This window comes from Struthio camelus, chromosome 1, assembly GCF_040807025.1.
Source record: "Struthio camelus isolate bStrCam1 chromosome 1, bStrCam1.hap1, whole genome shotgun sequence".
Classification (NCBI taxonomy): domain Eukaryota; kingdom Metazoa; phylum Chordata; class Aves; order Struthioniformes; family Struthionidae; genus Struthio; species Struthio camelus.
This window is the reverse complement of record NC_090942.1, coordinates 40,264,042-40,279,148: the sequence shown is the minus strand read 5'-3', so window position 1 is coordinate 40,279,148 and position 15,107 is coordinate 40,264,042. Positions and strand designations below refer to the sequence as shown.

The 15,107-nt window shown below is 42.5% G+C and overlaps 1 protein-coding gene across 2 annotated transcripts; it reads left to right on the top strand.

The window, feature by feature from the left end:
- Positions 1–6,832: 6,832 nt before the first annotated feature.
- Positions 6,833–14,005, top strand: IL26 (interleukin 26). 2 transcript variants are annotated; one of them, XM_068931185.1, is made up of 5 exons: positions 6,833–7,136; positions 7,550–7,606; positions 8,877–9,008; positions 13,440–13,505; positions 13,591–14,005. In XM_068931185.1, exons 1-5 carry the CDS (start codon positions 6,966–6,968, stop codon positions 13,675–13,677), a joined length of 513 nt encoding a protein of 170 aa, XP_068787286.1. In that variant the 5' UTR covers positions 6,833–6,965; the 3' UTR covers positions 13,678–14,005. The 2 variants fall into 2 exon arrangements, with proteins under 2 accessions (XP_068787286.1, XP_068787287.1); XM_068931186.1 differs by lacking the exons at positions 13,440–13,505; positions 13,591–14,005 and adding an exon at positions 9,397–9,546.
- The last annotated feature ends 1,102 nt before the right edge of the window (positions 14,006–15,107 follow it).

Genomic DNA, 15,107 nt, shown 5'->3' with positions numbered 1-15,107 from the left:
ACTGCCAACAAAAAGCCCAGCTTTTACTCCAGTCTTAGATATTTCTATAGCGCTCACTTATGTGGGCTGTGTCAGTAGAATTTTGCAAGCTTTGAAAAAGGAACCTCTCATGAGTGAATAGTTATTCAGTTCCTATATCTTCTCTATCAAAAAGTGTCAGATAGGATCATATCTGATAATTAAATAAAGTAAATTTACCACAAAAAATGCCCCAACTAATGAAATGCATTGAAAGCAGCACTTAACAAAGAAAGCATGTTTGCCGTGAGAAGTGGTGAAATCAGGAGTCATTAAAGAAAGGAGTCATTTGAAAGAGAGCTGGAAAGATGGCAGCATAGCAATAATTTCTGACTTAAGGTCATAGACTTTTGGAGACCTGAGGACTACCTCTAAGGGCCCCATGGACTGTAACTGGGAAAAGCATGACTACTACCAATAGGTTTAAACTCACCAGCGGGAGGTGAAAAATGGAATGAAAAGTGGAAAAACACTCTAGAAAATCGTCTGGCGGCCTGTTACACTGCTGCTTTCCTTGTCTCCATTTTCTGGTACTACTGTTGGGGAATCAAGCGTGAGATGTTTGTAAGGCTAGAGAACATTTCATTAGCTGTGAACACTCAGCCTGATGGCTACTGATTTCTGCTCACGTGGTACAAAGATGGTCTAGTCCTCAGTTCCCAGAGGTTCAGCGGCCGCGAATCCAGCAGGAGCCAGAGTTTTGGCACAGATCTCACCCGAGGGGAGAGGTCTCCCAGGAGATGGGTTGGCAAATGTTTTCCATTATACTGTAGGTAAGTTTTTGTTAGAATGCGAAAGGGTAGACTAAAACTGATTCAGTTTTTGGGAAACAGAACACCTTTAGCTCCAGACCAAATGGATGTCTTTAGTTCTTTGCTGAAACTATGTAAAGATACCACAAGCAAACATTTCCTAAGTTTTTTTAAAATGTAATACTAAATTTGCTAAGTAGATATCACCTACAATGATTTTCTGCAACATAGTTTGTTCTGCTGTCTGCTACTAACATGGCCATACTGTCTGAGAGAGTCTATTCCCATGTTTTTCATTAGTGTCTGGTTAGATTACTTAAACCTCTCTATATGTCCTAAATTATCATGGCAGTTGCTGAATATTTTCTGAAAATTCTATCATCATTTCATTATAAATTACATTTCAATTTTTTTTCTCAAAAAACTTTACATTAGTGGCAACACAGCTGTGTCTGAGTATAAAGTCCATCCTATTTACATCTTAAATGTTGTCCTTCTCCACCACGAAGAAATCTTTCCAGAATGGAGGCTGTAGTTCCTGTAGCTTCACAGTCTTTCAGGCCAGCTCCCAGCTGACATTATTCATGGAGCTCTCCAGGCATCCTTCAGTGGCATTGCCAAGCTGCTCAGGGACATACTGAGATAAAAGAATGGAAGGGAGGAACCTTTAAAAATTAAATTTTAGATGTGTGAAAAACAGAACACAGAGTGAGCAGGGTAAAAAAAAAATTGGAGGGGCGAGAAAACTGTGAAAAATGGGGCAAAGAGGTGGAAGGAGAGAGAAGCTTTTCAGTATAAAAATGGTACCATGCAAACTGACCCACTTCTACCAGTCTAGCAGCTGTGGGCATTCTCCTCCCCCAGAACCATACCTGGGTTTCCATGCGGTTTCTTTTTTTTCCTTTCATAATTTCAGCACAAACCTTTCTATAAAGCTGTGATGAAAGTACAAGAAAAAGCAGGTCACCGACTCTTGAACGTTCCTCTACTTCGTAAGAGAAAATAAAGAGTTTGGGATAGCCGTCTGCCTACGTGGGGAAGTTGAGTTAGCTCTTATTACAGAGTATCTCTGTAAACGCTGCAGTACTACCTCTGTACAGGGACTTCCTAATGTGAGTTTGGTGGCAGCAGACTAACATTTTCTGAAGAGCTGAAGGACTGAATCACTGTAGTTCAGTGTGATGACTTAACTGGTTGATGGAAATGATGTGAATATGCTTGAACACTTTTCTGTATTCAATAATCACTTCTCTCAAATAGAGATCTAGTCATCAGACTACAAGAATGTGACCAGTATAGTCTATACATATACAAAGGTTTTAGGTCAAATTCAAGTCCTTATCTAGACATGAAATGATTAGTGATTTTTAATTACACAGCTGGAGATATTTGAAAGGCATCTTGAGATATTCAGGGAGCGCTGACCATTCTTTCAGGGCAGCTAATTGTTGGCCATAAACTTATTACTGCTTTGAAAACTTTCACTCTTGTCTATTGCCCATGCACATAGGGAAAGTTTTAGTTTTGCTACCTCGGTGATTCCAAACTGGACTCTAAATACTCTTTAATCTGTCTTTGAAAAGACCGAGCGTTCTGAGATCTTCTTGTCAGATGGCTGAAATAAAATTAGTCTCACAGACACTTGCTGGCAATCTGTTACCAAACTGAAACTCATACAAAATCAGACCAGCAGAACTGGGAAACCAGCCACTTGAATGAGTCCATGTTGTTCCCTGAAGATAAGAGGAGATTGCCAGGATGTTTTACAGCAACTCACATTTGAGGATTATTCATAAGATGTTACTCATAATGTGCAGAGAGATGCAAATCCCCAGAGGAAATGTAATTGGGTTTGGGTTTTTTTTGGTTTGGCTTGCCTTCTTCACCTAGCTTTGAGTCTGCTATCTGCTCCACTTAATGACTTAGAATTCTTGTGCAGTTTGTCTAAGGTGTAGAGTGAAAAAATGCTGCTTGTGGTGGGTATATGCAGGGTGAGAAGCACCTGGGCAGGCACCTTGCCGTGTGGGTGCCCCATGGGAACAAGTGCAGTGACTACATGGTTAGGGATGAGCAAGGCACCAGATTGACATCCTATCCTGGGCATCAAATATTTGTCTGTACGCTTTCTTATACGATCTCAAATTTAATTATGTAGTTTTTTTTTTTTCCAAACCGGAGCTGCATATGTACAACAGTTAAGCAGGAGCTGCTAGTACCATCCGCTCATGCTATTCTGCTGTTTCTGAGCTTTTTATTAATATTGAAGCCAGTGACAGTGAATCACCGGGTGCCCAGAGCTGGCATGGATAATTTAGGCACCCATATCTGAAAACTTGGCTCATAATTGTTCAGTGATTGTGAAAAATCTATAGCTCCAAAGGCTACTGTTATTTTGCATAGTAACAGAAGACTACAAAAAGCAGTTTTTAAACACTGGTGGGCATTTTGTGCTTATCTATACTGATGTTCACTACAACCATGTTAAGGTGGTTGCAGGGTCAGGTTTGGATGCTAGGAGCTCTTCTACTCCAAATTTCCCTCTATAACAGTCACTAGGTCTCTCAATTTTTGTGTCCTGCAGTAGGATGAGTATTGTCTCCCATAGCTTTTGGAAAATCCCGCTAGACTCCATCATAACTCATCAAATCATATTTCTGAGCCTGCGTACTGCAGCTCTTCATGTAGACCTATTGTTTTTTAGAAGACTTAAGTGTATTAAACAGGATAAGGGAACAAAAGAAATGGCAAACAATAATTTAAGAGATAGCATAAGATAGTATTAGCAGCAGCTAAGCAAATGTGAGTAACGTTTATAGGAAGCACATGACTAATTTAGTTCTAGTTATACTAATAGGAAATAAAATAACCAGAAAATGTGAAAGGTGAGAAGACTCCGAAGTGAGAAATGAACTGACACTATTTATGGATGGAGATCAGAAAGCCAGTTAAGTCGGAAAACAACCAGTAGGAACGTTTGTTACCTTATATAGACTAATGTTAACTTTCTGGTAGCAGTAGATGTATCTACTCATTTTACATAGGTCAAGATAGTTTAATATTAGCAGTATCTACTTAACTCATATAGATCAAGACAACTCCGTATTAACGATAAGGTAATGAAAGAAAGATTATTCTCTTCCACTGGTTCTGCATTCATGGAAACTTCCCAGTTGCAGATCACTCACAGACTCCTTTGAACCTTAGTCCCCAGCCCAGGTGGATTAGTTTTCTTCTCTAATAAACAGGCTACTTTGTTAGTGCTCTTTGAAGGAAAATTTCAATTCTGAATTTATTTCTTATTCTTTTTCTTACAGTTTTTTTCCTTCTCTTTCGCTCTCATGATCATAAATTGTACACACTTTGTGTTGTTGTAACACATGAACTTCCCATGTGTTATCACTTCCCTGATTACTCATGGTATTGTGTATTTAAATGTTTCATCACTAAGAGCGCCCAGTTTCTTAGGGGCAGGCTCCTTAAACTCCTGTTGTTCACAGCTTAGGTTCGGAAGTCAGCATGCTTCACCGTGTTTTGTTGTTGTTCTCAGTCTGGCTCTGGGTATGCCAATTCTAGTGTGCACACAAAGCTTTGCAGCTTTGCCAAACGGGCAGGTGACTTTGAATTTGTTTCTTCCACTGCTTCATACAACTTTAAACACTGAGTAATCCCAGCTTTTTGGTATTCAACGTTATTTGTTATTTATACTATAATTATACCTGTGTGCCAAAGTGGACAGGCAGATCCAGTGTACAAAGCACTAAATGAGACCCTGAAGAAAAAAAATCTTTGTTTTGAACAGATAACAAGCTGAGAAGTTGGTAGGATAAGGCCGTTCTCCGAGGAGTACTTAAGTCATCATTTCAAAAGGGGTGAAAGTGTAACTGATTTTGCAGGATCTGATAGTAAATGGTGGCCACGATCCTTCTATGACAGGAAAACTAAGAAAGCCCTATTTCCTTTTTTTTTTTTTTAATTATGGCAATCGTCCTTCTACACCACCCGGCTGAAATGTTAGCTAGGTTCACTAAGATGTTTGCTAATTCACATGCAGAGATCTCCAGAGCGCAGTGTAATGACATTACTGCTATAGTCCTCTAAGCATGGTGATAGGAGCTCACAGAACAGAGAAAATGAAACTTGTGGGCTAAAGGGTTTTCCAGCAACATCTGAAGCTTCAAAGATGTTGAAAATTATTGATGTTCTTATGAAAAGCCATTACATCTGGGCTACATGGCCCATTTATTTTTAGTGCAAAACTGTTGATCAGGGGAGTACCACATCTTGGGAAACCTGAGGCAGTTTAGAGTTTTGACTCTGTTCTGGCTGTTGCCTGAGATCCCCTCCTAGGAGCAAACTACGAGTAAGTGGCTAAGCTGCTGTCCACACACCTCACATGGTAAGGTTTGGTACATCTAATCCAGGAAGCGTGACGGTATTTAGAGTGTTTAAGCGCAGATCATAGTTTAAATGAGCACTGAGATGCACACAGTTCTTCATCCTCTCCACATCATCATTTCCATTAAGCTTTTTCCTCCCCGGCCCTTGGCAGTTCTCTTTGGTCCTGGACCCTGTGAGCACTTCAGTGCTGAGAAGCTTCTGGGATGTGCGGATGGTCCTGTGGTAAAATATATTTCCCAGAGCTATGACAAGTGGGATGCTTGGGATATGAGTCCAACTTGGTCCAGAGGCTGCATGCACGTTTGCCTGTGCAAATGGCTAGCTGAATCAAGGCAGAGATGAGTTTATCACCCAGCTCTTCTCATCCTTCTTCCTCCCAGACCCGGTTCAGGTCCCCGGGCAGCCACTCACTGATCCCTGCTGCTGGGGCAGTCTGGTAGTGCCAAGGCAGCTTCACAGCTGGGCAACGGCCTGCAGGTCTGCACTGACACTGGCAGCTCCATGTCTCCTTGAAGGGTCTCAGAAGGGCTGACTAAGCCCTTGAAACATTGAAGGAATAAAAAGCTCATTCATACATGAATATTTAAAGAGCCTGCTTTTACTTCCAATAAAAACAGGATCACTGTAGGCAGAAGCATTGCTGTGCCTGACCAAAAGCTACTTTTCCCCTGCTCTCACATGCAACTCAGCCAGTCCTGGGGGTCTTGAGAGCTAACTTGTACCCTTCCCTGGCTTAGCAGCTTCACATCACTGGTGTCACTTCAGGATTTCCGAGTCTGTCCTTGCAGTAGCGTTCTCTGCATGTAAGTGGTTGTCCCTAAGATGGTTTATCTCATTCTTCCAGTTTCACTTCTGACCAATATCTAAAGCATTTGGCTGGATCAAAAGCAGGCCAGAGACACAAGCAGACTAACTGTAGAAAAGTGACCATCTGACTCCATAGCTTTAATTTTGTTACCTCTGTGCTGGGCACACTGGGATCTTCCATGTCCTTTCTCAGTGAGTCTTGGCTCTCTGTATGCTCTTGGTGCATCGTGATATCCAGGCATGTCCCGCTCCTTGACCAGAGCCTTCTCTGGAGCCCTCCCCTTCATGCTTCAACAACCTGCTGCTTCTACAGTGGGCAAATTGTGCTTTGACAAAAGACTAGCTAAAGAGACCAAAATAGGCAGCAAAATCCTTTGCTACTAGCTGCAGGGCCCCTGAAAAAAAACACTTATCTTCTCAAAGACAGGACAGTGAAGTTTTAAGTGCAATTTAGTACAACTTCTTAATAGAAAACTGACCTTTTAGTGCTTCTTAGGGCAAATTAGCAAAGATTCTTTCTTATCTCCAGGCCATTGCCTTTAAGAAAAGTGCTGCCATAAAGTTTTGTGGAAAAATCAAAAAAGATTTCATAGATTTGGTATATTTTATTGAAAAACTAAACTAACCAGCTTAACTATTTTTTTCATCATTGACCACCACTTAAAAGAAAGAAGACTTCTCACATGAGAGGGAAGTTCTTCTTTCTTGGAAACCTTGACCTTGCTGCCAGTAAATATGGAGATACCGTTTAGAAAACGTCACAGATGATTGTGGTCAAATTTGTTGAAAGTGGAGCAAGATGTATAAAAAAGCACAGCAACAATACTGATCAGCCAGCACATAAGCAAGAGGTTATCTGCGTGAGCATCTCAGTGCAGAAGCTGCTTTGAGGGTTAACAAAATTAGGTTAACCTCTGCCATCTAACCGGTCTTGCTGTATCACATATGCCGTTGTGACTGTAACAGAGGCACGAAGATTTGGGAGCGAAGATGAAAGCATATTCTATTTTCAGATCTGGGCATTTTTTTGTTCTGCTTTGTCTTTTCATTGTGGAAGGGAAAAAGTCACCTACAGGAAAGCACACCTGCCGAAAAGGACTCCTTTTCCAAGTGACAGAGAACCTGTATATCAAGGCAACTAGTTTAAAATCATCTGTTCCAGTAAGTTGATCCCACTAGCTGAAAAGTTAATTTTATTTGTAGACGCTTCTTTGACAGCTTCATTATTGAGTACCTGGAAACTTTAACAGCTGAACAAATGTTACAGGTCTGAGAGATAGGGTAATGTTGCTATTCCATTCTTAATGATGGGAAAATGAAGATAAATACAGAGGTGAGATGAGTTTGCCAAGGTCATGGAAGAAGTTTGCAGCTAGACTGGGGATGGAATACAGACTTGATGAGTCCTCATCATACATCTGAATGAGATTATTATTATCATTACTACCACTACTACTACACCCAGTGACCCTAGCTATAAATCACTACTGAACAGAGCTAAGTTTAGTACAAATTAGAATAAAAATCCCTTCCTTTTCTAAGATTAATTAATACTAGTACATTGTATTTTACAGAAGGATCTCATCAAGAACACAAGACTGCTAAAAAAGACAACAAAAATGCTGTTCATGGTAAGATTTATACTACCAATTTTCCATTTTCTTACTTTGTTTTTCCCTTGGTCTGTAGCAGTATGAATGTGTGATCAAAACGAATGACAGCTGACACAAAAGTCAGCTCTGTTTAATTGTGAAGGACTTTATATTTATGATGGCCACGTGCTTAATCAAATCCTCTGCTTAGAGGATGAGCGTTACCTTTACCCTTCAGAAATGGATTTTCTTACCGGCCATTAAGAGACAGGTGAGCATGGTAAGGGGAGAAAGAGGTGGGTGTAGAAAGCCTGGCTGGTGGCATTTGTTTCTAGGAGGTAGCAGCAGTGCTCTCTGGAGGAGCTGGGTGAGGGCATTTGCTTTGTTGAGGAGGAGCATGCTCATAGTAGCACTTGCTGCTGCAGAGCATCCAGGATGCCCAAAGAGCTGCTGTGGGGTTTGTGTTCTGCTGGTGCCCTGGAAGAGAGAGATTAGAGTCCCCCAGTGTGATTCAGCATGGGAGTGAGACACTGAGCTTGGGTGACTACAAGTGTGTGAGGTATTTTAGCCTCCTTTTTGTGGAGTTCTAGTCGATAGGGTTGATGGAGTCAGTTTGCCCTTAAGCAGAAACCTATTAGCCCATAAGCTAAATCTGCCTTTGGGCTCCACTGGATATCATTGATTGCCTTGGGAGTATAGGCTCCTAGGATGCCTGTGGGCACCCACACATGGACTTCCACACAAAGGTGCCTTAATCCATAGTTGAATTCCACTCCTGATGGGAATTTTCAACCCGATGCTCAGCTAAATATAAGCATATAGCCATTTGAAATACCTTTGGGAATGCAAAACATCGCACAGGCTAGCATCTCAAACGGTACGGGACATTGATGTGGATGAACTGGACTCAGACCTCCTGTTTCTCTGCCCTTAACCTGTACTCTGCTACCTTCACAATGGCGCCTACAATTTGACCGAGATGATCTGATTTAATTCCCCTATTCATCTTCCTTTTATGCTTTGTGTGTTAAATAGATTTGTTGCTATCACGTCCGTTCGTGGTTAGTCTTACCAGTGCTCCTTTCCATGCCAACACAACATCCTCCTGTCCTTCCTTCAGAAACCAAAGTGTTATATTCAGCTGTTTAAAAAACAAAGGAAGCAGTCTGACAGGATACTAAAATACATGAAAATGTTGTTATTGTTTGTACATTTTCTAACCACTTGTATTTTTACAAGGCTGAAATTTTAGGCCAAACTTGACTTGTGAGTTTTTCATTAGGCAACTTTTCACCTGCTTTATTTTCAGACAAACTGCAGTGTTCGAGATCAGCTCTTGTCATTCTACGTGCAAAATGTTTTCACTCATCTTGGAGTAGGAGGTGAAAAGCTGTACTTTATTAGCGCCTTCCAGGCCCTGCAAGAGAACCTGAATGCCTGTGTGAGTATATTTCTGAGAGCTTAACAAACTTTGTCTATCGGAAAGGTGAGAAAAGGGCAAGATCATACTGTTCTAGCAAGTAGAGAGAGGGATTCAGAGTCACAGTGTGCTCCACGCTGCAAAGGACCGAGCTTCCCAACCGAGGGCTTCCCACTGAGCCAGGGAAGATCTCACCACTCATTTCCTCCCGTAGCAAGTCTGTGGTGGGAACGTGCAAGACGGCGGAGGTGCCATAGGGATAACATACTTCCCAACTGTTGCTCCTGATGGTGTAGCCTGGTACTGCCTTTGAGCACCAGGCTGCAAAAAGGCAGGGTAAATATAGGGAGAAATGAGGCTCCTGGTTTTTCCACAGTGTAATACTTGTTATACTTTCCTTCTTCAACAGCGTACCCACTGGATGTGTGTAATCTTTACTCACATGTCATCTCTGCTCCACCATACTGAATTTTGAAAGAGCTGACGGTGTCTCATGAGAAAGCAGTGACTGCAATTATAAAGCACATGGGAGCAGTTTCCATGTGCCAGCTATGTCTGAAGTAGGAGCAGGTTGTCAGGTAGTGATGCTGCACACTGGCAACCAGTTCCCAGACTGGATCCAGGTGTCCCAGGGAAGAGGCACTTTTACTAATATCCATCACCATTCCACCCTCTGACTGAACCATGTTCTGCTAACGTTTGAGTTAGCAGAACCCCCTACCAATGCCAGGTCTTACCACCTGGCTGTTATTTCTAAGGTTATGCACATGACAACAAGGTGTGCTTTAAAATTTCATGTCCTACGGCTATATTTTCCCCCCTGAAATCCTCTATTCTCCCAAGTTGCAGTGTCACAAAAAGTAAACTGTGATTTAGGGTGAAATACAGCCATGAATGTCCAGGCAAATGTCTATGGTAATTTTAAAGAGTGAAAGTGAGATGAGAAGTCAAGGAAATGTTATTGAAGTACAACTTTGTCTAATCTGAAATGTGTTGTAGCATGTAAGAAAAGGACATTAGGTCTACATACACACAAATATTTGCAGTTCAGAAATAAGCAGCTTCAGAGATCTCCTTGCAGTGTCATTGCTCAGAACACATTTGAAATATTTGTACAATGTAAAAATATTCAAATCTCAATGAGAGAAAACCCCACTAGCGTTCAGATTCTACATTTAAAGGCACTCTGAGTAGTTGCAATTTACAGACATTATATTGTATTCCACAGTAATTTTCTGTTTTTTTGTCAAAAACCTCAGGTATTGTATGCTACAATAGATTTTAAATTTAAAGAGATTCCATTCTTGTCTGAAAAAGCAATTATGCCATATACAAATGCCAGTACCTATTGAGGAGTCCAGGCTGTTAACTGTGACTGAATTAAAAATATCAGCTATTGTGTGGTACTACTGTTGTTGTAACTATGAAAATAACACTACTACTACTATGAAAATAACACACCATTTGCTAATACATAGTTTGAGTTTGCTCCATCACATTATTCCTCAACAAATGAGCAAACTCATTCTTCCATTTACATAAGTTCTTTAGTTTTTATTATCTAACTGAAACATAAGATGCTTATCAGAAGGGATTTCCACCACGGCAACATATGCAAGGAATTTATCATCTTTCAAGGATGAAGTTCTTTAGACAATCAAGGAAAATAGTAAAATCTTTATATACATATCCATCTTATATTTTTTCATGAACTCTCTCTCTAATTCAGCCAGCAACAGAGGAATGCATACTATTTAAAATTTTCAAAAAACAATTTCCAAACTCTTTGTATAATATCATCATTATGGTTCTCACCCTGCCAGTTCCCGGTTTTGTCCAAACAAGAGTTAATATTTTCAAAAGAATAAGTGATTTAGGAGCCCAAGTCCTGTTTTCAAAAAACGCATTGGTACTCAAAACTCCAGATCCCTTTCCTGCAGTGAAATTAGACTGTGTCATTTATAGTATGACTGCACAGTAAAGCGAACGTATATTCTTCTTTGGACACTGAGAGCATCCACCTGCAGCAGCACTGGGCTCAGCAAAAGCCTGTTTACTTGCACAGGAGCCCTACTGTGTCATCACCGTGCCAGTGACAGTGTGAAGTTGCTTCTGAGGATGGACTTAGGCTCCTGCATCAGTAGGAGGTTATAGAAGCTTTTTTATTGCATTTGAGTGGTGTGCAGGAAGCTGATATATCCTTTGCAAGATTTTTAACTGTTGCTCTCTCATCTTAGATAGAGCCCGTAGATCTTTAGCAGAGATTCTAGCTTAGCTATAAGTGAGCAAGCTTTCTTGCTTGCTCATTTGTTTATTTGCTCTTTACGCAGGAAGAGCAGTTTGCAATGTGTCTTAACTCTGGAGACGGTACTGTCATTTAAGGTTGGTTCTGCTGCTAAATTATTTCCCTGGAAATCTGCCTCATACAAGCTGATCTTAAAAAAAGCCCAAAGTCAGGAAGAATTGTCCCAGTCAAATAATTTTGAAAGGTTTGCAAATTAAAGTTGTTTTTATTTCTATTTTCATTTTGCAAGGTGACTTTAATAAGCGCAATATCTGTTCTGACAAGACAGAATAGATATTTATGCTCCTTTTTAGAACCTCTGTACGGGCTATAAGCAGGGACTAACACTACCCCTTTCACCGGCGTCACCTCTTTTCGTAGACGTTCAAGATCTTTGCTCCCGTTTTGCAAAGAGTCGCCTTTGGCTGCAGATCCAAAATAGCGGATTTTTTTTTTTTTTTCCTCTCTCCTTTTTCCCTGAAAGAATGATTCATTCCCTTTTCAAGCCGCGAGAGCGGGGAAGCAGCGAAGCCATAGCGAAGAAGCGTCTGGGAAAGCCGAGGGGACGCGTAGGCAGGCGGCCCAAAGCCTCAACCCGGCTCTGGGCCGGCCGCGGTGCCCGGCGGAGCTGCGGGGCGGCGGCGGCGGCGGCGGCGGCGGCGGCGGCACCACCGTCCCCGGGCGAGGCGCTCCCCCGCCCGGCAGCTGCCGGCGCTGCCGCGCTTTGCTCCCGCTCCTCCGCTCCCCTTGTTATTTACGGAGAGAGGTGTTTGTTATTTAAGGGGGAAGAGCCTGGGGGGGGTTCCCAGGCCGGGTCGCTGCTGCAAGGAGGTGCGGGTACCCCGAAGGGTCGGGGGAGGCTCCCGATTCGCGCAGGAATCAAGAGGCTCTGGAGCATCTCTTCGATCTTTCAGTGCTCTGAAATACTGGGTCCAAACCCCTGTGCTCAGCTTTTCATCCTTCTGAGTAAGCTTACTCTTAGGCTGCAATCCATTGGTCCTGCCTAGCCGACCAGCCCCTTTAGTTTTTAACTTGCATATGCTTGTTTAGCCTAGCTTCCCTCGAAGAGCTGAGCTTGCAGCAGGCTGCAGCAGGTTTTCCCGTGTCTGAAAGCACAGCTGCACTCCTGGCAACACATCAGGGTGTGGGGGCTGCACTGCAGCATATTGCCGAGCACCAACTGCCTGCCCGGGCAGCCCAGCCCATGCTGCTGTGGCACTGCTGTTAGCCATATCCCAGCTGGCTGGTTTAAAACCGGGGTGTCCCTGCCTCCAACGCTGCCGTACTGTGAAGGCAGTGCGAAGCTGCCCCAGTTTCCCACCCACAGTGCAACCTGCTGCAGGCTGCCGAGGGGCCCCGCAGCAATCAAAGCAGTGCTGTGGGCAAGTGTCCCCCACTGAATTGCAGCCTTCAATTTCTGTGAGAGGAACTGAATGAAATAACTCTTCTCTTTCATTCTTAAAATCAATTTCCAACCACAAGCTTGCAGTGATAATTCAGTCCTGTAACTCTAATACCATAATAGGGCTAGAGGGAAACTAGAAATGGATCCCTGCAAATAAGACGTTCCTGAAGTATTTGGGTGGGATGCCTGGGAGGTGGGTACGGTCCTGCAGGCAAAACTCTTGAGTGATCTTAACGGGAAATTTGGCTTGATAAAAGGGTGTAGGTTTAACTAGAGTGGAAGGATGGGCAGGAAAACAGGGAGAAGCATTAAGTATGTAAGCAGTTTTGAAGCCCTTTTAAAGTATCTTTAGAAAGGTACAAAATTGCCCTCCATACTTTGCTAAGATCTTTTGCCCTTAGGTTTGCTTCTTCTGAAGATTCAGAGATAAATGTCCTTGAATATTAGAATAAGCTTGCACTGTCCAAAAGGTGTACCTGCAGTGGGTATAAAGATCCCTGAGATAAATAGGAAGCATCTAACAAGAAAACTTACTGGTACCAGTATTATAGCTTTCTGCAGTGTGAATTCATCTTTCCAGTAAGTACACAGGTAAGATGATAACACATTTGTAGTAGCAAGGGCTGCTGACATAATGGTAATTGCACACATCTTACTAGTAGTCGTAATCGTGTCACAGTGTAGGTTCAGCTCTTCCCCATCACCATGTCGTTACACCAGCATCTTTGCTGCATCAAGCTCTTCTGGTTTCTTATCCCTTCAGCTTCCATGTGCTCCATCCACAAGGTTAACTTCTGCAGTCAAAAAAATAAAGAGAACATTTCATAAGGTAAGAGCAGGAGGTGTTGGCTCCCAGCTGCAGTTTTCAAGAGCCAGATGTGTCTTCTTCTCTAACATCTCTGTCTTTTTGACAGCTTGGAAAGAAGGGAATCTACAAGGCCATCCATGAGCTGGATATTCTCCTTCCCTGGATTCAGGCCTACGTACAAAACGTTATATGAAGAACAAGGAATTGACAGACAGCAAGCTGCTTCTGTACTAAGAACGGATTCTTACCCAAAAGACCTGAAAATCAACTGAGAGCTGGATGGACGTACAATTGGCCTGGATGTAATTCCATCACACGGAAGGAGAGTCTCTGTACCAGGATGGCATAAAGAGAGGGATTTTCAAGAGCTTTCGGAGTTGGTCTGGTGTATCAGCTATGCCTGTCGTGCAGTGAAAGAGCGACCTCCAGAGCAGCTACAAGCACGATGCACTCAGCATCCTGCCTACCTCCTCGCTGCCTCACAAACAGCCCCTTGACATGTTGCACTAGCGTAACTTGAAAACTGCTACCCCGCGGGTCAGACACAACGTCTCGTGTGCTGAGGGCATGTTCTAGCCATGCCTTGTGCTACCCCTGTGTGATTGCAACACAGATCTACTCTGATCTGCAAGGTATTATTAGTACTATTTATACACCGTGGAGACACTGATTCTACTACATGCAGGTTCAAACCAACGTGGAACACTTTTAAAAATCCCTCCCCTATGCTATACTTCTTTTTTTGCTATAGATATGTAACAGTATACATAAGCCGTTCTATATATAAGTAAGAAAATTAAGTTTATGCTGCTTATCATTATTATTAATTTAAGGTAATAACTGATATCTAATAAAAATACTCTGTCTAATGACAAAACTTTGGTCTATTCCTCATACTTGACTTTCAGACATCGTATGCTCTACCTGAGATCACACAACACAGAAAAAGCAAAAGGAGATAGAGTAACTGACTGGGATTGTGAAATGATTTCAGTGACATTTATGGGAAATTATTACTCAAAAGATCTTTCATATAACACAGAATTAAGATGGAGCCCTAGTTTTCACGCATATTTTAAAACTTGCCAGAAGAAACTAGGTAGGTAATGGAAAAATATTTCTAATCCATTCACTTGAACTTCCACAGGGGTGAGATTCTGCAGAATTTCTGATCTCATAGCTACTGGTGTACTCAGTGTGCACCAGTACTGCTGTACTCTCATAGGTCTGGTGTACTGAATACATCAATGTGCTGACATGGAGGAAGCCTGAGTCATTTCTTCCTCTGTGTTGTGGCCTTCTGCAGCCCAACAGTGGTGCTGTTGGCCATCTAATAGGTGATTTTATGGCTCCAAAGTGGGACTCCCTGCACTCTCTGAAGGCAGTGCTTAGGACACCTTTACTGATGTTCCCTCAGGGATCACTCAGGTGACCACTCAGGTCAGCTAGCCCTTGCTTCAGCCAGGTCCAAGCCCCACAGCCCCACCTTGGCCCTCCCTGGTGACCAAACCATGTCCATCTCATCCCTTCTGATGACTCGGAGACCTGGCTCTCTCCTACCTCCTTCAACAGTTTGGCAACATACAGCGGCAGCAGGATTTTCCAATTATAAACACTGTCCAC